This window comes from Tachypleus tridentatus, chromosome 6 (genome assembly GCF_004210375.1).
Source record: "Tachypleus tridentatus isolate NWPU-2018 chromosome 6, ASM421037v1, whole genome shotgun sequence".
NCBI classification, from domain to species: domain Eukaryota; kingdom Metazoa; phylum Arthropoda; class Merostomata; order Xiphosura; family Limulidae; genus Tachypleus; species Tachypleus tridentatus.
This window is the reverse complement of record NC_134830.1, coordinates 99121989-99145978: the sequence shown is the minus strand read 5'-3', so window position 1 is coordinate 99145978 and position 23990 is coordinate 99121989. Positions and strand designations below refer to the sequence as shown.

Genomic DNA, 23990 nt, shown 5'->3' with positions numbered 1-23990 from the left:
CGAATTAGTTGTTCAACAAGCACATACGGGTGTTATGGTCGGGTATCCACATACTTTTAGCCACGTAGTGTATGTTCAATTAAGTGTATGTGAGGTGAAAGGGGCCACAGTGTTTGATTCAGTACATAAGTCATATCTTAACAAATAGAAAAGATATTAGTTTCTTATTTTAGCTTGTTTATGTCAATAATTTGATTTCCTAATTCGTATGAAGCTATAGACTTTATTTGGACATCATAAACATGTATTTTGAATCAGTGCTCTATTTAATCTACCATGTAACAGACAAAAATAGGTGTTTTCTTTCAATATTCACATTTAAATTATGTATGAAATTAACTGTTATATAAAATACTAAAGTTTGAATTATGACCTGCAATTTGATACAAAACTTACTGATATAAATTTATAAAATAGTTCAATAAAAATTTGAATGCAAGTCAACTAATGTGATGACATGACTTTTGACACATGACACCTCATCATAGGGTTAATATGAATTCAGTTTCCTTTTTACCTGCTAAGTTAGTATGCCAAGTGTGGTCTGGATTAGTTAATTTGTGTAGGAGGAGATACTTTCACAGACAGGTACTTGATATTGAATTGGTACTTGTATGGCTTGATATGTATAGTGCATATGTGAAGAACACCTGCACTCCAATTTTATACTAATGCTGCCTTACTGCACTTACCAGCGCTAGATAAAATATGTAATTTTTCAAGTAGATATCTTTAAAGTTTAATCTATTGACTTGTGTATGTATATATATGGGGGTGTATTTTTGTGTGTATGTGAAGAAAACAAAATTATAATATTTCTTTATCTTTAGTGTACCAGTTTCAAATAATTTGTTTTTTAATTTATTGTTATGAATTTATAAATGTAGACATTTTTTTAGGTTCACATACTTAGTCTTTTGGAGGATTGCAAATTTCAACATTTCAAGCCAGTCATTGATGCCTATATCACAGGCCACTTTGCAGCTGCTCTGGTGTATAAAGGTTTAATAACCTGTGTTAAGAATTCTGCAGAATTGGTGCGTGATAGTGAAAAACAGGAAGCTATTCAGAAATGCTTTCATTCTTTGGATTACATATTCAAGTTTATCATACAATCAAGAAAGTTGTTTGCAAGGTTAGTTAAAATTATTTATTTATTTTTAAATAGAAAAATAATTATTAACCTTCCAAGCAGGGACCTGTAAATTTATGCAAGGTTGAAAATCATGATACTTTACATACTAGAACTCTGAATTTACTTTCAGAGTTTATTTTAAGAAAATTCAGCATACTTTTATTAAATATACTCTTCAAAAAAAAGAAACGCAAAAGGCAAAATTTGGGACAAATTGTTAACAAGTTTATTCCAGGTAGTTCTGTATGACATGTGTGAAACTTTGCACATTCACTGCTGAGCATCCAAAGTCTGCAGAGGCGAAGTTCACACTCACTAGTTGAAGTTTAACGTCACTCAACGTCAATAACGAGTATGCCCCCCATGAGCATCAATAACTGCTTGGCATCTCCTGCCCATGGAAGCGATGAGATGACGAATCACATCCTGTGGAATGGCTGTCCACTCAGCCTGCAAAGCTGCTGCAAGCTGAGGTAGAGTCTGCGGTTGAGGTTGTCGCCGTCGCAGATGTTGGTCCAACTCGTCCCAAAGATGTTCGATGGGGTTTAAATCTGGTGATCTGGAGGGTCAGGGAAGATCATTGATGTTGTGGTGTTTCAAGAAGACAGTGGTGAGTCGGGCTGTGTGAGGACGGGCGTTGTCATGTTGAAAAACGTCGTCGTCGTTCACCATGATGGGTTGCACATGGGGCCTAAGAATCTCGTCGACTTATCATTGAGCTGCAAGATTCCCTCGAATGTGCAAAAGGTCTGTTCTGGCATTGTAGGCGATGGCAGCCCACATCATGATGCTGCCACCACCAAATCTGTCAACTTCCTGCACACAGTTTGCTGCAAAACGTTCACCTCGGCGACGGTAAACACGGGTCCTTCCATCCTGCCTACGAAGCATAAAACGTGATTCATCGCTGAGCCTAACATGCCTCCATCGTCGATGAGGCCATACCCAATGTGCCCGAGTCCACTGCAGCCGTGCTTGACGATGTTGCTGGGTGAGGATGACGCCTCTGACTGGACGTCGAGGTCGGATTTCTGCATCTCGTAGACGGTTGCGTACGGTCTGATCGGAAATCCTACGCAGCCCTGGTATGGTTGATGTAGTAGACGTCGCAGTGGTGGTCCTATCACGAAGGTGACGTAACCGGATGTAGCGATCTTGTGCGGGAGTGGTCACAGGAGGTCTGCCAGATCGTGGACGGTCACGAGTTGATCCATGTTGTTGGTGACGATTCCATAGCCTTGTGATGGTGCTTGGGTGGACATTCACAGCTCTGGCAACATCTGATTGAGATTTGCCTGCTTCCAAGCGACCAATGGCGTTGTTGCATTGTGCTTCAGTCAGTCTTGGTGTAACTGTATTACGTGTCGGTGGCTTAAAACTGAGCTATGGAAACCGGGAACCCGTCACTTTTATAGGGATTTTGCACATGTTGCACTTGCAGAACATGCAGATCTCTCAAACAAATTTATTGGGCACGAATGCGTTTTGGCAAAAAATCAGATGTTTTCCTCCGTTTTCAAAGTGCACAACTTTTATTGTCATTTTGGTCTGACAATCAGTGCCTTAACACATGTAACATCACATACTCCGAGCTTGTAACATTATTACATATATTTCTCTTTAAAATAAAAAAATATCCCTTTTGCATTTCTTGTTTTGAAGAGTATATTATTAGTCCATTGTAAAGAGAAAAAAATCAGAACTCTAAATGGAGTATTTATAGCAAATATTTGTTAGGTTAGTCAATCTGAGTACAAATAGTTTTTATACTAAGAATTAAAATGCTTCATTTTTGTGTACAGTTTTTATATTTTGCCTGCTTAACTTCTAGAACCTCTTATCCTGAATGAATATCAAAAGTTTTTTAAAGTATATATTTTATCTGTTATTGTCTGTAACATTAACTGTAGCTAAAACATCAGTGTTAAGTGATACAAAATTTTGAAAACTATGAAGTAAAATGAACAATAGCCTTTTTCTTCAGATTAGTTAATTGTTGCCATTACTTCCAATTTTCATCATTCTCAGACTTCTGTTTTCTTTTTCATATATGTTTAATTTCATAGTCTTACTGCTTTGTTTGTATATTTTTCTCACTGAGAGGGACAAATGACACGAACAGACATCCATACACTATATATATGTATGTGTGCATTCAGCCTTGGACTTGTGCACTAGTAGTTACTTATGCCTAATTTGTTTCTACAAATCTTTATTGATACAAAAATTAATTTACCTATCAGATATGTATTTTAAAGTATAAGATGCAAACTGCTAAGCTGTTTAAAGTTAAAAAAAAATCATTAAATGATATGAGCATCAACTTCCATACATATTAACTAATAGGCTTTCAAGGCTTGGGCCTAAAATACAAAAATTTGAGTGGTACATTTTAGGAAGAAATTTAAGTAAATTCAAATTAAATATAGATTTTAAATGTTTTTATGCTAAAAACATATTTTCTGTGTTTTTTTATTTTAATTTACTGTTCTTGTATTGATGGATAATTTTCCTGATGAATCATTGAAGAAGGAATAGGAGCATTTAAATTTATGAGCCTAGAGTACCAGTTTTAACCTTATTTTTGCCTTTACTTGTATACCAACACTCAACTTATAAAATTCTTTACTAGAATAATGTCTATTTGTGCCAGTTTAAAAATGATTATTGAAGGCTTGAAGTGTAAAATAATCTATTTTTATTGATTTTAAATATCTATAACAAGCAATAGTATTTGGTTTTCAAAAATGCTTTGAAAATTAAGTATAAATAGCAGGGCTTCTGTCATGGGTTGATAAAATTTATTTCTCACTACAGGAAAAAGTTTGTATGTTGAACCTGATTTGATCTTAGTGTTTATAGTTTCGGATAAGTCAGTATAGTTTGTATAATATTCAGAGTATACAAACTGAAAGAGGAGAATGCAGTATGCACATGCATTACATGTCACAGAAATGAATATCGGGATTTTTTAGTTTCTCTCATTTTGGAAGTAATGAAATAATATCATGATGTTAAGCTTAATTATTTTGGTAATGAAGGTACTTAATTACATTTTGAATGTAACTCTGTGAAACAATGCAATACAAATAAAAGAGCCAGGCCTGTATTTAGAGGGTTAATAAGAATTGTCTCTCTTTTTATTATTATCTACGTTTTGAAAACCTTGTTCTTTCATTATGTTTTTAAGCTTGAATTTTTCCTTTTATTTACAAATTATATACACAAGTGAGATAATTAGTCAAAAGTTTATTTAAAATAAAAGGGAATAATGTTTGAATTTGTTTTGAGAAGCAACCATTACTGTAAGCAATTGTCTAAACTGTATCATATGAATACAACAATATATGTAACTGGAGATAGTAATACTTTCTGTGTTCATTGATGCTCTCATTCTAAGTATGTAAGATACTGAACTTAGTAAGTACATGTTTAAATAGTATAATGTACATGTTCTTCTTGACAACTGTTATTATGAATTGAACCCACATGTTAAGTCAGCTTACAGATGAGACCTTTTCCTACTTTCAACAGAGCAACTGGTAACCAGAATGAGGAGGGATTTAAAGAAGATTTAGATGCATTGTTCAGCTCCTTTAGATACATGTTAGGCTTTAGCAACATTAAAGGCATCTTATTTACACAGGTAAGTTCAAATACAGTTTTCATTTTGTGTCTTAAGCTGCAATCATATTTTATATACATGTTTTAGTTGAGGGGTGAGACTAATTTATGTGAATATCTTGTCATTCATTTCAGGTGTTTTATGTCTGTTTCTATGGGCACTGTTATTTATTTTTAATAAAGAAATTAAAATGTCTGATAATTTTTGAGATACAGTTAATTTTTTTATTGGCCAATTTGCCTGTTATTGGATTTACAATTAATTATAACAGGAGAAAATCATTAGTGTCAAACATGCTTGTTGATTTTGTCTGACCCTTGATTTTTTAACTATGTATTTTGAGACAAAAGGTTAGATAAAAACCATACCTTGATTAAAAACAAATACGTAACAATTGTGTGTTCCATCTTGTCTGTTTATTAACAGGTAAGAGGTATATTAACATATTTATTAACTATTATCTATGTATGTAATTTGCAATTCCTACTTGCTAATTATATGTTAAAAATGTGTGCATATTTAGTTTTCTCCCATTGTATTGTACATATATGTGTGGATGATTTGTGTCACATAAACATGTTTATCCAGTGTTTCCTGAAAATGTATCTTGTGGTACACTTTATACTATACTAGCTCTCCTCTGGCTTTCTACACATGCCTTGATTATTTGACAATATATTTTCTCTTCAGGTAGAAAAAGTTTCCTTCATTTTTCTGCCCCCAGTGGTGCAGCAATATGTTTGCAGACTCATGCTTCTAGAAACCGAGTTTTGATATACTTGGTGGGCAGAGCACAGATTGTTCATTGTGTAGCTTTGTGCTTAATTCCAAACAAAACAACAACAACAACAAAAAAAACCCAAAAAAACTACACTTTTCTAGAATATTTGTGTGTGTATGGTCTTTTTATTGGGTCTGTTGCATGTTAAGAATTGTTATCATGTTTACTTGCTATTACTAGTAGCTGGTACATGTTGTAAATAAGGTACATTACCATGTTTAATAGCTTTTGATTCATCCTGTTTTATGGTATTTAAATGTTTGTAAAGGTTGAATAGGTAAATATAATCATGTCAACTAGATTTTGATTGATCCTGTTGTTTTGCTATCTAAACATTGTCTTTACAAAATTACCTGTAACAGACAAGAAACATATTTACTGTTGAAATGTTATGTACATTGATCAGTTACATACAATATATAAAAACTGTTCATTTAAATGATAAAAACAATGAAAGAATTTATATTATACTTTTGTAGCTATTAAATGTTTCAAATACAACACCAATATTAGTTTTGCTATCTCAACAGCACAACGTAAAACATGAACTATTTCAGAGGAATTAGATAAAATATTTCTTTTAAAGGGATTTAATTTTTTTGTATATATCAGCTTGATTTTAACACCTAGTAAACACTTCGACTGTTTCCCTTATCCTTTTTTTTCTAAATATGTTGTAAGCATCATTTTTTATCATTCTTTTAATGATATGAGCATGGTGAAACAAAATATTGTGTTATGGTTTGTTATCAGTTTTATCATATGAAAGAAATGTAATAATGCTTTTATTATAAAGCTGAAATATCTTTTTAAATATGGGAAAAATGTAAAGAAAATAATATATCTAGGTTTATTTGCATGAAATACCTTATACATGCAGGAAGTTGCACAACTATGACACATAAGCAGAAAGACAATGTGTCAGGAAAATATATATAGATTACAACATAGCTAGATATTTCTTGTAGTATGATAGACTTGGAAACGAAATGTGACACCTCAATCTGAGTGTTGTAGGCTTCAATCGCCATCTCACAAAACATGCTCACCTTTTTAGCCATGGAAGCATCATAATGTGATAGCAGTCCCATTAATGGTTGGTAAAAGAGTAGCTTAAGAGTTGATGATGGGTGATGATGACTAGGTGCCTTCCCTCTGGTCTTCCACTCTTAAATTAGGGACACGTAGTGCAGGTAGTCCTCATGTAGCTTTGTGCAAAATTCAAACCAAACATTAAAAGCTGGCTACTAAAATATTTGCTTTTGTTGCCATTGTAATTGATGAAAAATAGAATTTCAGATTCACATCTAGTTTACTCAAGTGAAACATTTTTTGGGTACAAGCAAACTGATTAAAAATGTTATAATTATTTTTAATACTACTTGGCCTGACAATACTTTGTGTTTTTTTTTTAATAAAATAAGATACTCAGAATGCTGTAAATGTTTAGAAAATTTCTCTTCATTTGTAAAATCTTCCACATGAATTAAACAACACATTCCAGTGTGTGACATTTAAGAATTATGCCTATTTGAGATGTTTCTTACATGAAAATTATGTTTTAGCCATCTATTAATTATTTTTGAACAGTGTCTTACTGAGTTAAAATATCAAAACACAGCATGACAGTTCTTAGTAACAAATGTTGTAATGTAATTACATGTAGAAGGCCTGTATATTTCTTTATCATAAACACATTTGTCTTTTTAACATTATTTTCTGTACTGGAACTATGACCATTAAAACTGCTTTTCCATTACATAGTTTCTTTTACTTATAACATTATCTTTATAAAATGTATAAGAATGATTTTATGTAAAACACAACATGATTTATTTTCACGCTTGATTTGATTTGTCTTAGAAATAATTCTTATGTACTTGTTCTTCTAAAATGTAAGTTCAAAGCAAAGGATGCACAAGCAATTGTTACATCTATTGTAAAATGCTCTCTAACATTATAGTTATTAAGAATATATATTTTGTTTAAAATTTGACATTCAGGTTCTCAGATGGAAAGCAACTAAAATGTAAACAGAGGTCTGCAATTACAATAACAATTCTGCAAATATAACAGGTCTTGAAAGATAAATTGTATTGGCCACAACCTACACTGTATTTCAGATTGAAACACAAAACAAAAAAGGGCTCTTTTACATTTTTTATTTCATTTTAACTGAAGATTTACTTGGAAAGCATACTTATTTGATAAATGAAAGGTTTATAATGTCATAAATAATATTGTGATTGATACATTTTCACTATGGGTGTACCATACTATAAATTGTTTGTTCTATTTTTACTTGCTTTCCAAAATATTCTTTCATTCAAAGTTTTTGGAATGTGAGATGTGCAAGTTGAGGATTTACAACTCAACAGTAGTCTGAAGGTTTTTTAGTTTCACTGTGTACCATTCATTTTGACTAAATTTAGAGTTGAACCAGAGTTGTTTCAAACTGCTAAATATACAGTTGGCATATAATCAACCAGAGCTGTAATAAACCTCTAATTACATAGTAGGCATATAATAAACTTATTTCCTTGTATTAGGTCAAAATAGGATAATCTTAAAAACATAGCATATGTTCTTGGTGAGGTTTTTGGCTTTGGGAAACAGATTCTAGTCAATCTCATTCCCAAAGACATTAAATGATCTGTTACCTGTTATTACCAGTCAGTAAATGTTTTATCCTACCACCTCTCTTCTGTTTTCAATTTTACTATAATCTGGTTAATTAGTATTGTCACATAGTACATTTATACTACGTTCTCCAGTCATTCTAGAATGATAAAAAGCATAATTTTTATTTATTTCCTAATTTTTTCATGGTGCTTACAGAGCCCACATGATTAAGGTCGGGAAAATAATAGGCAAAGTCTTACTGAAAACTAACATTTGAAATGTATATAGGAGGTTTTAAAGATTACACAAGTAATATTTGAGATTTTTGGGATGAAGAATAGGTTTTTAATCATGACATGGAAATCACTTTGCATTCAGACAAGTAATGAAACAGACTCTATTTTGCAAACAAATTTTTTAGTAAACCTATTTCGTTAAACAAATTTATTTTTTGTATACAATACACTTGCAATTTTTATTAAAAGTCTACCGTATTTTGTGAAGATACATTTACTGTATCAAATGTCATACAGGGTGTTTGGAAAGTCACTGTGTAGTTTTGCAATCATATTTTATTCAGTTTGTTTCGAGCCAGCAACTGATAGCGGTGTTTAGAAACAAAATAAGAAGGATCCAGACCTGTATTGATGCCAACAGGGGTCACTTTCAACATTTTTTATAATTGTCATTCATATTTACCTCCTGTATTCTATATTGAAACATGTCTGTTAATAAATATATAAGTGCGCAGTGACTTTCCGAACACCCTGTAGTATAAGTTCCGAACAAATGTATGTATGAACTTGTATGTTATATAGAACTTGTCATGAAAGGGTTAAAGCTTTAGTAAGTTGTCATACATTTATTGTGAATCAAAAATATATGCGAGATATTTTTCAAGTGAAACAATTTATATTTGGATATCACAAAACATTAAATTCTATTAATATGTTTATTATTTATTTTAGTTGATCATTATGGAAAAATAAACAAATAAAACACTTTTGGGGAATAGGTAGTCCATTTTATTACATAACTACAGTTAAAGATGAGGATTATATACAACTTTAAAACTTCAAAGAATCTTTTTGTATGTATTGTCACTTTAAAACAAAGGTACCTGAAATGTTAAAAAATCATAATTATATTTCATGAAGGTTTTGGAGGTTGTTTTCATTAGTTCTTTTAAATTACAAACATCACCTACTAAAACTTTGATATTATTTTGTTGAATATTGCTGTTGCCAGTTTCAAGGGTATGAAGAATTGTTCTTTTTAGTTGTGAGGATATTAGTTTTGTTGTTTGCACCTGTTGTGTTTATATATTTGTTTGTTTTTGCAGATATCTCTAGTTAATAGTCTTAGTGCAGTGTTTGAACAACTGTTGGAAGTTCTGCATGTGCAAGAGGTAGCTGTTGTTATTAGAGACACAGTGGGACAACTTCCTGGTGATCTTCCTATCCCTCTGGTCCAGGCCAAACTTAAATGTATGCACCATGTAGTCAAGTCTCCAATTTTTAAGGACCAAAGTAGGTGATTTTCATGCCATCAAGTCTAGAAAGTTAACTTTTGTTGTCATGTAATATTGATTTAATTATTTTCTTCCTGTTACAGCAAGTTACAAGTTTAATTCAATAATATAAGTAAAAAAAAAAAAAATTTTTTTTTTCAATAGAGGAAGTAAATGTAGGCATGGCACAGTACATCAAAAAGAATGCAAACATGCAAGATGGAATTTGCATGATCACTACATAATAGCACAGGCAAGAATTGACACATAGCAGTATAATTTTTCCCATTTTTGTCTGTTAACATTCTTCAACACTGTGTTTTTGTGCTATTATCTAGAACCAATGTAAATGGTATCCCTTCTATCTTGTTTGCATTGTTTTTAAAGGACTGATATTAGTCATTCCTACATTTAGTTTCTTTCATGAAAAGTTTTTCTTTACTTGTTTTTTAATGCAGTGTTTCAATAGACATAGGAAGTTTGTATTTATAACCAACTCCTGAATAAATTGATGTTCCAACAGTAATATTTGCTTTTTAACATCTTACTGGCTGGTAATTCCTGTTTCACCCTGAATGACAAATTTGTATAAGAAAGCTGATATCTAGGGGTAATGATAACATTGTTTATACTATAATTTTGATTTTAATTACTAGTAGTTAATATGTATAGAAGTGAATACTCTATATGATATTATGACATTTCAGGGAAATTGTTTGACACCACTGTTTTGGTTTTTGAGTTATCTTGGAATTAAAATAGAAGACGAAAAAAGGAGAATAAATTCAAACTTTTTACTATAATATTTACAGAATTTGTGACTCAGTCATTACATAAATATTGTTATAGAAGGAAATATTCTATAGTATTGTAGATTTGTGATAACCTGTTGAGTAGATATTTAAAATATTGCTTCAGTGAATAATCTGAGCCATCCTTACACAGGCAATACTACCATCAGCCTTATAATGTGTAGTTTTATTTTTAAAAAAAACTTAGGCAACTTTTTTTTTCCACATCTTTCAAGCATACTTTTGTTTACTAAACATTAATTCTTAACTGTACAAGGTTCACTCAAGTTACATGGTAGTGTATAAGGAACTTGATAATGCTGGATAACTGTAATAAAGATTTTTGTTAGATGCTGATTGTTGTTCTATTGCATTAATATTGCTGATTTATAGTGCTGTTTGTGTGTAAATACTGTATATTTTATAGGGGAGGATGCATCAAGCAGTAATTTTGGTTGTCTGACTACTGATATCTGGTGATATCTATATAAGTTTACCACTTCATTATACTATAGTGGTAAACTAACAGCTTTGTCACTGTTCTCTGGAAATTTAATAAGGATGTGCAGTTCTGCTTGAATAAGTGCTTGAGACAGTGAATTACACCCTCTAATATCCTGCTTTGACTGTTATTTGTTTGGATTATGTTTGTCATTACTGGTGCTACTGTGACTACCTGTTGCAAACAGTTACAACATAAATGTTTGACATGATGCTTATTTAAACTATATAGTTATTTTTCCTATGACTTCTGTCTGGTTTTCACAAGATCAATATCCAGTTGGATCAGATTTCATCAAATTGTGCAATATACAATTTGGATCAGACACTCAATCTGTCTATGATTATGTGTGATTTACAGTTCCTTGTACGTGATTTATATGTTATAAAATTAAACATTTTTATTTTACTTTTATTTTCATGTCAGTAGCATTGGTTGGGAATATGATTGTGTGATAATATTTGATTTCTGTTATGTAGTATCAGTACTGTTTATTGAACTTTGTAGTATTTGTTGAACATAAATATTTGATTGTATCACAATATCTTTGTTTATGGTAACAGTCATAAACTTTGTAGCTAAATTGAGTTTTTGGCTTTCATTGCTGTAGAATCTCGGCAAGATTTGTTGGAGGTCTTCATGTGGCACCTTCAAGATCATACGTCCCATCAGCAAGAGTTGCGTCTGTGTTCTGACATGCTTGGAGAGATTCTTACCTTCCTTTATCGAGAGAAAGACGAACAGCAACAGAATCAACAGTTGAATGGAATCAGTGCCTTAAGTTTTTCTGACCATTTAGTAACCCAAGAGACAGATATTTTGGTCATTGGTATATTGGAAACTCTCATTCGTAGTGTGAGAGATATTGACAGAACATCAACTGTTGTTGTGAGTGTTAATGATATACTTTTATATTTATAATACTCTAATATTGATAGGACATCCTTTGTTGCCATCACTGTTGAAGTTAAATGGCTGGTGATGTTTTGTATAACTTAAGTTAAAGATAGTAATGAGACATACTCTACTATCTGAGGTGTTTAAGCTTTTAGCTTTGAATAATTTTCATTCAACATTTTAAATATAAATGTCATGTTTATGTAAGTATTAAAATTATTTTTTTTTCAAGATATACTAATTTTAGTAATTGACAGCATAAAAAGATTATAGGGCATGACAGTTCTTGTAAGTGTATTGAAGCTTAATATTTGATGTAGTTTTGAACACCTAAAGTAATAAAATCACAGGACGTTTATGTCCTGAAAATGCTACATTTTGAGTCTTTTATATGTTCTTGGTCTGGTGTCTGTAATGTAGAGAAATTGATAAAATGTTTGCTTCTGGAATATCTTAGGAATTAAAGAATAAGTAGTAAAATAGCCTAGTTTAATAATTTTTTTATTTTGAGAAGATGATGTTTTGAGCTAGTACTCTTCATCAGATTGTAAAACTTGAAAGCATTTCTACTAATTGAGAATTGCACAACGTTTTGAACATTGCTGATAAAATATCTGCAAAATTACGTTTTACATGAATATTACAATACGTAAAAAGCATAAGAAATAAATAGATAAGAAAAACGAATTAAAATTGAAAATTATAGAAAGAAATGCTATAAGAAAAAAATGTTAATTTGAATCAGATGATTCTAGCATTCTTAGATTGTAGATTTAATTTTTGTATTAGTCAGTGTCTGTTGGAGCACTTGTAAGTCTTATAATTGAAGTCCTCAAATTTATGGTTGATATAGAAATGTTTGACTTCTGGTATATTTGGTTTTGCAGTTTAACCTCTCTGCAGGGGTATCATTTACTGCATGCCACTATATTTTAGTGACTTACATTCAAAATTTTATACAACCGCTTTTTGTTTGTGTTATTCCAATTGGTATAGCATAAAATAATAGCTAATAATTCGTATTTTATTAATATATAATCCTTAAGTTCTTCATTTTATCAAGCAATATGTAAGAAAATCTTGAATGTCTTCTAGTGAGAAAGGTGACACATTTTTTATTGGCATCCCATCTTCTCTATTTTCTTCATCACTTGTCCAATAAGTATGAAATGTAATGTAAAATACTCATGATAAATTTGTCATTGCTCAGACAAACCATAATTTTTATAGCTTTCAATTTTGTTTGGTTTCAGAGTAATCAAACTTCTTTTACCACACCTACCTGCAACGACTTCTCTTTCAGGATTTGTTAATAGAAAGCCAAAATTTCATCTGTTAAATGATATATTATATTACATTGTGTTATGAACAAGCTTCATTTGAATGGGAAAGATAATGACTAGCTTAGATGAATTTGTAATGTCTCTTATCACATAGCTAAAAAGCCAGAAAAATTCTTATTGTTAGAGAAATTTGTGTTCTTATTCTGTAGTTCTTGGTGCATTGTTTAATTAAATATGTGTACCACTACCATTGGTATAAAAAAGTAGGGTTATGTTTCATTAACAGTCGACCAAAAAAAAAAAGACGTGTAAATATTTTTTCTTTCATGTTTATTCTTTATTTATTATAATAAAAGTAACTAAGATGTAAAAAATTAGGGCTGTCTTTAGGTTAGTTATGGTTAGATTAGGTAAAATAAATAGTAATCAGAATATAATAAAAATAATTCATGAGGTATACATGTGAGAGTTGAGAATAGCTTGTAAGTAATGTAATTCAATAATGAAATGTAAGCTGAACATTCTCCAAATGATTTACAATTTATAATGTTAGACACAATTCAAACAGTAATCAGAGGGCAACAAAATAATAAAATTTAGTTATAAATAGACTTACAATGTGGTGTGTTCAAAAGCTATTTAGGATAAATGAATGTAGTTTCATGTTACAATCTGAAGTCATTCTAGAAAGAAAAATAGGGTAATTTAATTCTCTTTCTTTCTTTTTTTTTATTTAGGGGATTACTATGAGGCCACATTGACCACATGATATAGAGTTAGAGTAGGGAAAATAATAGATAAAATATAAAGTATTATTAAAAAACATTTGAAATGTATTTAGGGGGTTTTACATATTACACAAATGAAACTTGAGATTTTTGAGATGAATACAAATATTTTTACTCTTAACACTTTGCACACAGGCTGTTCTAAAAACACTATATTCACAGACTTTTTTTTTTTAGTTTACTAAAATGCTTCACTAAAAGTATTATATTTGTTATATGAAAGACTTGTAATGTTTATTAAAAGACTGCCAAATTTCATGAAGTATTATAAGTTAGTAGTATCGAATCTATAAAGACTTTGAATGAGTTCAGAGAGAGGTCATGTAGTTGTTCATGTTGAGTGATCCCATATTGAGAGTTAATACAGTTTAGGTTTCATGTGCATTATTACTCATTTTATGGCTCTATTCTCCAATGTAGAAACTATTGTATGTTTTTTTACAAATTATGGAGTAAATGTTACATTCAGTAGCACATATAAAAGATTGTTGTGTGTTGAAAGTTACTTCCGTGTATATATAGTGTTGTTTATATGTGATTAGGTGGCAAATCTATTTGAGTGTCTGGTTTATCACTTTGGTTTTATTTTAAGATTATTGAGCATCTGAATCTGTTTTAGATTTATTTGTGTCTGTAAGAGTGAATTCTTGAAAATAGATTTAGTGGTTGAATCTTTATAAAGTATGATGTATAATATCTTTGACCTTCCTGTGAGTCTGATGATACATTAGTACAAGTGGAATAGTATATATGTTCTTCTTTGGTGCAGTTGAAAGTTTGTTCTTGGATATGAACTTGCTTTGGAGTTTGCATCATGGAAGGAGAGAGTTAGGATGGTATTGCTTGAAAAAGAAATTTTATGTCTTTTGTTTTATATTTGTAATCATTATTGTCAGTACCTAGTTTGAAAAGTCAAAGAAATAATGAATTTAATATTAAATTATTGTTAATGTATGGGTGAGAATATTAAAAAAGAATGTATGGGTGTTTATTTTTAATGTATGGTGATATAGTCATCTTATGTTGAGAAAGGGCAACATCGTTATCAACATTTCCTATGTAAATTCTGAAAAAGGGTGAAAGGAGTTAAAATAGTGTAGAAAAGTTTCTAAATATGAATTTGACATGAATACAATTCCTAGTATATCATCAGTGTTTCAATGATACATCATGAATACTGGTTCATTGTATTGACTAACATATGAATTTCAGTGTATACATCAAATAAGCTAACAGTGGTGGAATCTGTTTTTGTATTTATAACAACCCTGTTTGTAGCAGTTACTATTAAAATTAAATATTTTAAACACAGTGCTGCTAAATGTATAAGTGTGTGTGTGTGTGTGTGTGTGTGTGTTGGTATTAAAAGTATGGGTCTTTGATCTAAGAAATATTTTAGCACAGTTTAAACCTTCATTGGATGGGATAGATGTGTACACTGGTTTTGTATGCGTAGTAAAAATGTAGGATTTCTTTAGAGTTATGTGTATGCCCTTGATTAAAGTAAATTTATGACAAAGGCTGATAAAATTCTTGATGACGAAAAGCCCAGTTGAAATAAAAATATATCTCAGAATGGCTGGTATGGGTATTAACACATTTATTGATAAGAAGAGAACAGTGTTTCAACCTTCCTTGGTCATCTTCAAGTTAAGAAAGAGAGTTTGAATGTGACCATTGAGAGACACATGTCTTAAGGACAAAAGTATAAATGGATATGGGATTGTAGGGGGTGTTGCAGGTTATCTCAGGTTATTAATTACTATAGGTGTAAAGGTGTTCCTTTATATTGGTTTAATTTTTGTTTTAGTTGCTGTACGGCTTCTTTGATTTAGCATTTGTTTATATTTGTCTCCCTACTTAATATCTTGGTGTTTTTTGTGGTTATGTTGTGTTTATTTGGTTTGCAGTGTTCAAAAATGTGTGGTATTTTTTTGTGTTAATTGAATCTAGTTTTCCTTTTTCTGCTTTTTTTCCCAATATAGAAGTCGTGGCAGTTGTTGCATTGTATTTGATAAATTATGTTGGTGTTGTGTTTGTCAGTATAGTTTTTACATAGTATGGACTTTAGTTTTATACCTGGTTTTTGAATAAATTTGGTGTTTACTGGAATATTGTGTTTTGTTACAAGTTTTTCCCAAATGTTGGTTATATTTTTGCTGATATTGGGAATATATAGAATGCAGCAATATAAGGTGTTGTACCTTGTTGTATCTTGGTATTTATTATTATTTATTTCAGTGATGACGAGAAAACCCACTTGTAGTGAAAAATATAAATGTATAAATGGCTGATTTGGGTTGAGAACATTTTTACGTAGAGGAGCGAACAATGTTTTGACCTTCAAACATGTGGTCAGCTACCGGTCAGTAACCCTTTCTTTGTGAACCTGACTATGACCGAAGAAGGTTGAAACATCCTGCAAAGTTGTGTCATAATGCCACACATTAAAGGGACTATATCTTAAAATCCTTTGTATTAATTGTGAATTTTTATTCTCATTATTAAAATATATGCTTTCAGTAAAGAAAAGAAATAAACCATGAATGATTTAGATGCCTGCTCCACCTGCGGTAGACTAATTTTGCCAACTGCAAACCTCAAAACCTTTTGTGTTGCCATGCACTGTTATAGTTAGCTCTGACATCAAACTTATAGATGGAAATACTTGCCTCTCTGATAAAAAATGTTTGAAGCATTCTTTGAAGAGTGATTTACAACTTATAATGGAGTGAATAGTAATTAGAAAGGATTCAAAGAACAGTTAAATAATAAAACTTAAGTATAAATAGATGTATACTTTTACGAGTTTAAAGCTATTTAGCGAAAAACAGATATGGTTTCATATTACAATTTGAAGTCATTCTGGAGAAAAGAGTAATTAGATTAGTTTTGTCAAATTGAGCAACCTTATATTAAGTTATGGTAGAGAAAATAGCAGATAAATATTTAAATTTTTACTGAGAAAAACATTATTAGGAGGTTTTACAGATCGTACAAATAAAATTTGTGATTTTTAAGAGGAAGGAAAGTATTTTTAATCGTAACAAGTAAATCACTTTGTGTTTGGACTATTAAGGAAAAATACTATATCTTTGTGAAGATACAAATACTGTATTGAAAATTATACTATGGAAACTATAATGAGTATAAAGTGGTTATGAGATCAGTCATTTCAACTGACTGTGAATTGAAAGAGCTAAAGCTAATTTCTGTGCACTTTAAAAAAAAAAGAGAAACTGGAACAGTGAGAGAGCATTATCATGGTATTACTACAGTGTTGAAGGTAAGCTTTTTATATGCTTTTTGTAGCACATTGACCATAGATATAATTAAAAGGATATAAGTAGCATTGTTGTAACTGTTGAAGTAATATATTTTTAGGATATCTCATGTAATTGGATTGTTTTTTGTTGAGTCTGTTATGAATGTTATTTTGAATATTTCAAAAGAAATTAAACTGCAGCTGGTTAGAATTCAAACACATGTCATAAGCTATACTTTTTGATTCATTGATTACAAAGTGCTGAATTTGTCAGGATTTTTGTGTTAAGATAATTAGTTTCTGTAGGTCAAAATCTGTATAGTTGTATCTTTTTAAAATGTTTAACTACAGAATCTTTAAGGGTGAAATGAAACCTAAAGAAATTTTTTTTGCAAGCAAACATCATCAGGAAAATCAATATGTTGTCCTTGTGCATTTGTCTTGTTAGTCCACTGAATGTGTCTGATTGTGTGTTTGACAGTAAACTGCGAGTCACCATCTTGCCTCTTTCATGCTATTGATTTTGGCATTTCAATATAGTACCAAGAAAATGGATGGACAAAAAACTGTTCTCCAAAGTGACTCAATACTTTCATAATTATTATGTCTTTTTATATTAAGCATGTATTTAAAATAATAAAAATACTCTTTTATGTTTTATATTGCAGCCACAGTGTGCAGAAAAATATGAAAATATGATTATTTTAAAATTTCAGATTTTCTCAAAGTACATTAACATAAATAAATAAATAGTTCTCATACTGTCAGATACATTAATTTTAAACAGGCAATTAAATCAGCACTATAAAAACAATAATGAAATTAATACAAGTTGAAAACGTTCACAAAGAGACTAAAAAAGTCAAAAATTATTTTTTCATTACCAGTACTTGTTATCAAGTAATTCATAGTGAAATATGTCAGTGGACATAGCTTTCAAGCACAATTGAGATATTCCATCTATCACATGAGATCCAAATGCAAATGTTAAACTTGTCAGCAACTATGGAGAATCAGTTAATGATTTAGAGTTGAAACATTGAACCCACAACTTCCCAACTCCTACTGCCTTTTGCTGTCTGCAGTTAGCTGTGGGAAGCAAGCATCCTTAATAATTAGATATAACCTTATAAACTACCCTGTATTTCTACAATTTATAAGATTTTTTACCACCACCTTTTTAAAAAAATAATTACAATAAATTGATGTTTTTTGTTATGTATTGATGATGGCAACAAGGACTGGTAAAGAAAACATTAATTTTTTTTAGGTTCTTTGTCAACCTTTTATATATATATATATGTATATATTGTTTAGTTGTAATTGCCTTTTGGAAAATGTATGATGCAGTGACTTTCATCCAAAAAATATTCCTTTGAATGATTTACACTTCCAGTTATGTAATTTTAACTTCCTTAGAATATAAGTTCAGAGGGTGTGGACAACTTCATTACCTTACTTTGACTTATTGACAGACTGTGATATTTTCTTAACACTGATATATTTGTTAAGCTTGTAATTATTGTTTTATAATTTCTTTTAGGGCCCTATGGTTGCAAATTTAGTAGCTTTACTTCGTTTAATGGAAGAACAACACTACTTCCATCTGTGGAAGAAGTTTGATGACAGATGTCATATTAGGGACCGCAAGAAATTAAAAGATTTTCTACTTCAAGTATTTCTTGTGTTTCGGGATCTTGTAAAACAGGATGTATTTCCTCGAGACTGGGTTGTTATGAAGATGGTTACTAATCAGTAAGTCATAAATGCCTTTTTATCAATTAAGAATGGTTTAGAGGTGATTTTTTTTAAATATAATGTTTATTTTATTCTCTTAAATTTTGGACTAATGTAACTTAGTAGTGAAAAGAGCAGTTGTAAGAGTTTTCAAAATAATTTAGTCAAATAGTGTAGGAACAGTAACTAATTTGTAGCTGTGTATAGCTCAATTAGAAGCCAATATTTAATTTTACTGAATTAACTTTTCTGAACATGACATCTTGTACCTACTGTGTGGCCACAACACGTTATCAATTGTTACTGTAATTTTCAGTAAAATTTCACTATAGGTAAGTCATTTGGGTTTCCATTTTTTATAGACAAGCTTTAGTGAACTTAAATTTTATTTAATAGCTGTATAGCTAATTTGTACATTTGACTTGCATATTGTGAAAAACAAAACACGTTATAAACGTAATAGAAGTTGTTTAATTTAATATGAGATTTAAGACATTTTAATGTACACAAAATTAACAGTGATTACATCACTGATTGAATTTTTTATTTTACCTCTGGCAAATTAAAAAGAATAATGGTCATTAAACAGTTTGATGTATAATATTGAATAATAAGCTAGACACAATGCTATAATATTATACACACACACTTAAATTAATTTAGATTATTATATTGTGAGCTTAAAAAGACTCAAAAACCATATAAATATTATACACGTACCATCACTATAATAAGCCTAACAGTATTTCTTTGGTTTGTTGCCTTAACTAGTTTTCCACCAATGGGCAAACAACACCACTCCTATCATAACCAGTTTTCTCTTTACATCTGCAATCATTAATCATGTTTCGATTGGCAGTAGTACTGACTGATGTGCTAGTTTCTGCTCTTGAAATTGTTAATGTTATCAGTTATATGCCAACTTCATTTTTCTTTCAATTTATTACAATTTTCACATTTTGATATTGTGTAATGTTGTTTCTTTGTTGGTTTTTTTTCTTCAAATTTTTCTCACTTTTTATGGGATGTTTTTCTTTCGTATCTTGAATCCTATCCTGTGGCAAGTGGTGACTGATCAAGTATACTTTTTTTCATGGAAAATTTGCACTGTTCATCCTGTGATCATGCTAGTTGTAAGTTACATTGTAGCTCTTCCTACTGTAGACTCAATGTGCAATTCCAGATGTTGGTTGTGTGTGTCTTTTTTTATCAATAATAATTTCATTATGGGTTTGGGTTATGCACACTATAGAGATGGGGTGTTTTGTAGGACTGCTAATAGTTTTCTGTAGTTGTATTTTGCTTCAAAATATATTTGTTCCAGACTATACACTTATGGACTAATATGAGTAAAGAGATTGCTACCCATCTCTGATGCCATATGCCATTGAGTCTTTTCCTACTATGGACTTGATGTATAATTCCAGATGTTGTCGTAAAAATTGTGTTTTTACAGTCACTTGTTGTATTGTCTCTGATGTGGTCCTCTGGACTATTCAGTGCACTTTTTTACCCCTTTCTTCTCATGGTGTATCAGAGTTCTTACCAGTTCCTAGCTGCTGGGATGATGGATGGAGGCCTGTTGTCTTGAGTGATGAGTTATACCACTCATTTGAAAGTAGTATGGCAGTGGTATTCTGCAGGTGTTGTGAGCATATATCATTTATTACCCTGCACCATTCTAGATGCCACCTGGTTTTTGTTGTTGCACTGAGCTGTATTTTTGCCTGTATATATATGTATGACCAGTTTTTCTGTATGGTGTGGCACCCTTCTTATTTAGAAACTGATGATCAATTACAGATACCATCAGGTTTCTGTTGAAGCACTCCACTGTGCCATAAATATACATCTAAAAATACAGGTTGTTTCTCAAGCTGAGACTTTCATCTTCAAGATATACATTCCTGGTGAATCTACTGTGTTGGTTGGAAATGATCCAGCTAAGTAAGTCCTCGCATCTTCTGGCCAGTTTATATCCTCCTAGTGAGGATTGGACGTGCAGCCACTGCCAGGTTTTGGACTGCAGTTGCACTTCAAGTTGGTGAACTCTATTCCCACCATTTTCTGGATGTTGGATCCCAGCAGAATTGGTGTTGGTTGTAAATGGATGCAGTGTATCTTCCTGCTTGTATACAACTGGATGTTCTCCTATTGTGGACTGGAAGTACTGTACCCATTGCTGTCATGTTTTAGATTAGTGATGTTACCCTGCTGGGGCTTTCCACCTTACTACTACCTGTTGGCTGTCTGTTCTCAGCAGATCTGATGTTGGTTGGGTTGAAAATGTGCACATGTGGTGATAAATTTCAGTACAGGAACCTCTCTTTCGTACCTGTTAAGTGTTTTGAGGTGAAGAGAGGTATTTCTTTACATACTATGGATCTGATGCACCATTCCAGATATTGTCTGTTGTTGGTTAAGATCAAACTACTTCTATGATCTGTCATGTCTAAGCCATTCAACACTCAAGATTCTTATTCATCAGTCATATGTATCCAGGGATTCCTTTATGTTTCTGTCCTTTATATTCATGACATTGTCATCAAAGTGAGGGAGTATACCTGGATCAGATGTGGTCTCCCATTGAAGTATGATGTTTTCTTTTATGATTCTACATCTGGTCCTTCTATGGGCATTTCTTATTGGAGGATCATATATTTTTATTGGCTATCTTCCTGTTCAGTGTGGGATTCTAGCTATTTTGTGAGAAGAGGCAAGATATTATATTGGAAGAGCACTTTGTTACACTGAAAACGTACTTCCAGTAGATACTTACCCCTCTCACGTTTCCCACCCATCATCCCATCATCCACTTGCAATGCCCCCTACAGTCCCATACCCATTTATGCTCTTGTCTCTAAGACATGTCTGGCAACAGTCACTTTTGAACTCTCTCTTTCTTAACCTGAAGATGACCTAGGAAGGTCGATCTTTATCAGTAAAAGTGTTAATACCCATACCAGGCATTCTGAAATACATTTTATTTCATTTATTGTAGTTTTTTCTATCAGTTAAGGAAGGTCCAGCATAGCTAGGTGGTTAAGGCTGGGTTAGGGTTATGGGTTCGAATCTCCATCTCACCAAACATGCTTGCCATTTCAGCCATGGGTCATTATAATGTTGCAGTCAATCCCACTATTTGTTGGTAAAAGAGTTGCACTTACACTGGTAAATTAGGAGCAGCTCACACATATAGCCCTTATGTAGCTTTGTACGGAATTCAAACCAAGCCAAGAATCAAGTGGCAGGACAGTACCAATGGTACAGCTGAAATCTAATTTGTGCAAAATTTTAAAAAAACTAAACAAATAGTTAGTTAAGGCTAGATGTACCTTCACAAGTGCTTGGATTATCTGTTTATTTCACATCTGATATTACTGAGTTATATTTTAAACCTAAACAATTAAAATTGGTTTATTGTTAATACTATACTAACAATGATACAAATATTTGTGACATTTATTTCATAAAAATTAGAATAAAAGGTTACAGGTGTATAAAATTTTAAATGCTGAATAGTTTTAGGCCAAAGTTATATGTGATAGTTGATTATAATTTTTCTCTAAAGCTGTAAAGATATTTTGAATAACCATTTGGTTTGGGTATTAAAATAAAGTCTTGTTTTAATACAAAGTTGATTTAAAATAAAGTTTAAATCCACTGTTATTGAACAACAACAAATTTAGATGGATAAAGGTATTGACACTTTTGTGTGTGCTCTTCAGTCCATCAATTAAATGTGAGAGAAACACGTACATTGTTCATTGTACAACAAAAGTTGAAGTTCCTTAACAGTCAGGAAAACATGGGAAATTTGAAAATTTTCTTTAAACACAGTGAATTTTGTCAGCTGAAATACATTTTTCAAAATTGGTTATGTTGTTCAATTCATTGAAATTCCAAGTTATGGGAAAGGGAAGGATGTGTGTAAATATTAGTTACCTACCATTTTTTTAAGTATAAAATGGCTGCTGTTTACTTTACATATTTTCTAATAACATTCCGAATATGCATAATTTAAAGTCAAAATGAAAATGAGGAATTGTTGCCTTAGAGATCAATATTAATAGTGTGTCAGTTGAGTATTAATGATAAAAACAAACTCAGTAAGATGTGGAAAACTTGAAAACAACAAAAAATAGAAGATTCTGTAATATAAACACACAGGTGATTTAGAGACATTAATAATTTTTAATCTAATTCTGACTAAGTTTACGTTACTCTCACCCATCCATGCTGTTGAAGTTTGTGAAGCAGCAGCAGTGCAGTTTGGATGATTGATTCAGGATAAGCAGAATGTTCTTAATAAGTATAGCAAGCACTTCTGTATGCAGACAATATGTATCAACAACTATGAAAAAGTGTTGGTGTTGTATTAGTCTTCTCACATGAACAAGTGTGTGTGGAACAAGGGTTCTCTGTGAATGAGGATATCATGGTACCAGAGATGAAGAAAGAAACTGTTTGCACAGCATGTGGTTTATGATAATTTGATATCTCAAGGTTTTGAAGTTCAAGAATTTGAGATTGTAGATTACTCAAGTAATGTAGTTAAGCACATACTTTATATTAGCATATGCTTATGGCTCAAAAGACAGCAACCAAGAAGGACAAATCTAAATGAGAGGCAGAAGAAGCTGTGAAAGAGTTCATTAAAATGCTGGAAGATAAAGCAAGACAGGCCCTGAAAATTGATGACAGCATGTTAGTAAAGTCAGTAACCATGAAGAACAAGGCTGCTGATGTGTTTAAATTGAGATAGCAGAACAAAAAGAAAAGCTCTTGGTGTTATCGGTGAAACATGTTCAGAAACAAACTCAAAGAGTTTGCATATCATTCTTTGAATTCCAGCTAGCAAAACTGCATAGAATATTGTTTCTTTGTGTTGGTCTTTTTTTAGTACATACCTTGATTTTATTTCATTTTATTAGCTAATACTCTGCCTCCTGTTTTGTAAATGTGTGTTCACTATTTATTCAGTTAACTTTCTTGTGTTCATTATAATGAATGTGTATGCAAAAGGATATTAATTAATTAGTTTTATGTTTTTA

General features: G+C 31.3%; 1 protein-coding gene across 7 annotated transcripts in view; it reads left to right on the top strand.

Annotated features, from left to right (window-relative positions):
* The window catches only part of LOC143253163 (dedicator of cytokinesis protein 3-like), a 155059-nt gene that overhangs the window by 80986 nt on the left and 50083 nt on the right, over positions 1 to 23990 (top strand). For 4 of the 7 annotated variants that reach the window (XM_076506528.1, XM_076506531.1, XM_076506527.1 and 1 more), the window contains 5 exons: positions 900 to 1135; positions 4637 to 4781; positions 9506 to 9692; positions 11577 to 11854; positions 18743 to 18954. In XM_076506528.1, the coding sequence (XP_076362643.1) occupies positions 900 to 1135; positions 4637 to 4781; positions 9506 to 9692; positions 11577 to 11854; positions 18743 to 18954 (1058 nt within the window). The remainder of the gene's footprint in view (positions 1 to 899; positions 1136 to 4636; positions 4782 to 9505; positions 9693 to 11576; positions 11855 to 18742; positions 18955 to 23990) is intronic. The other 3 variants (XM_076506530.1, XM_076506529.1, XM_076506532.1) reach the window with 1 other exon arrangement.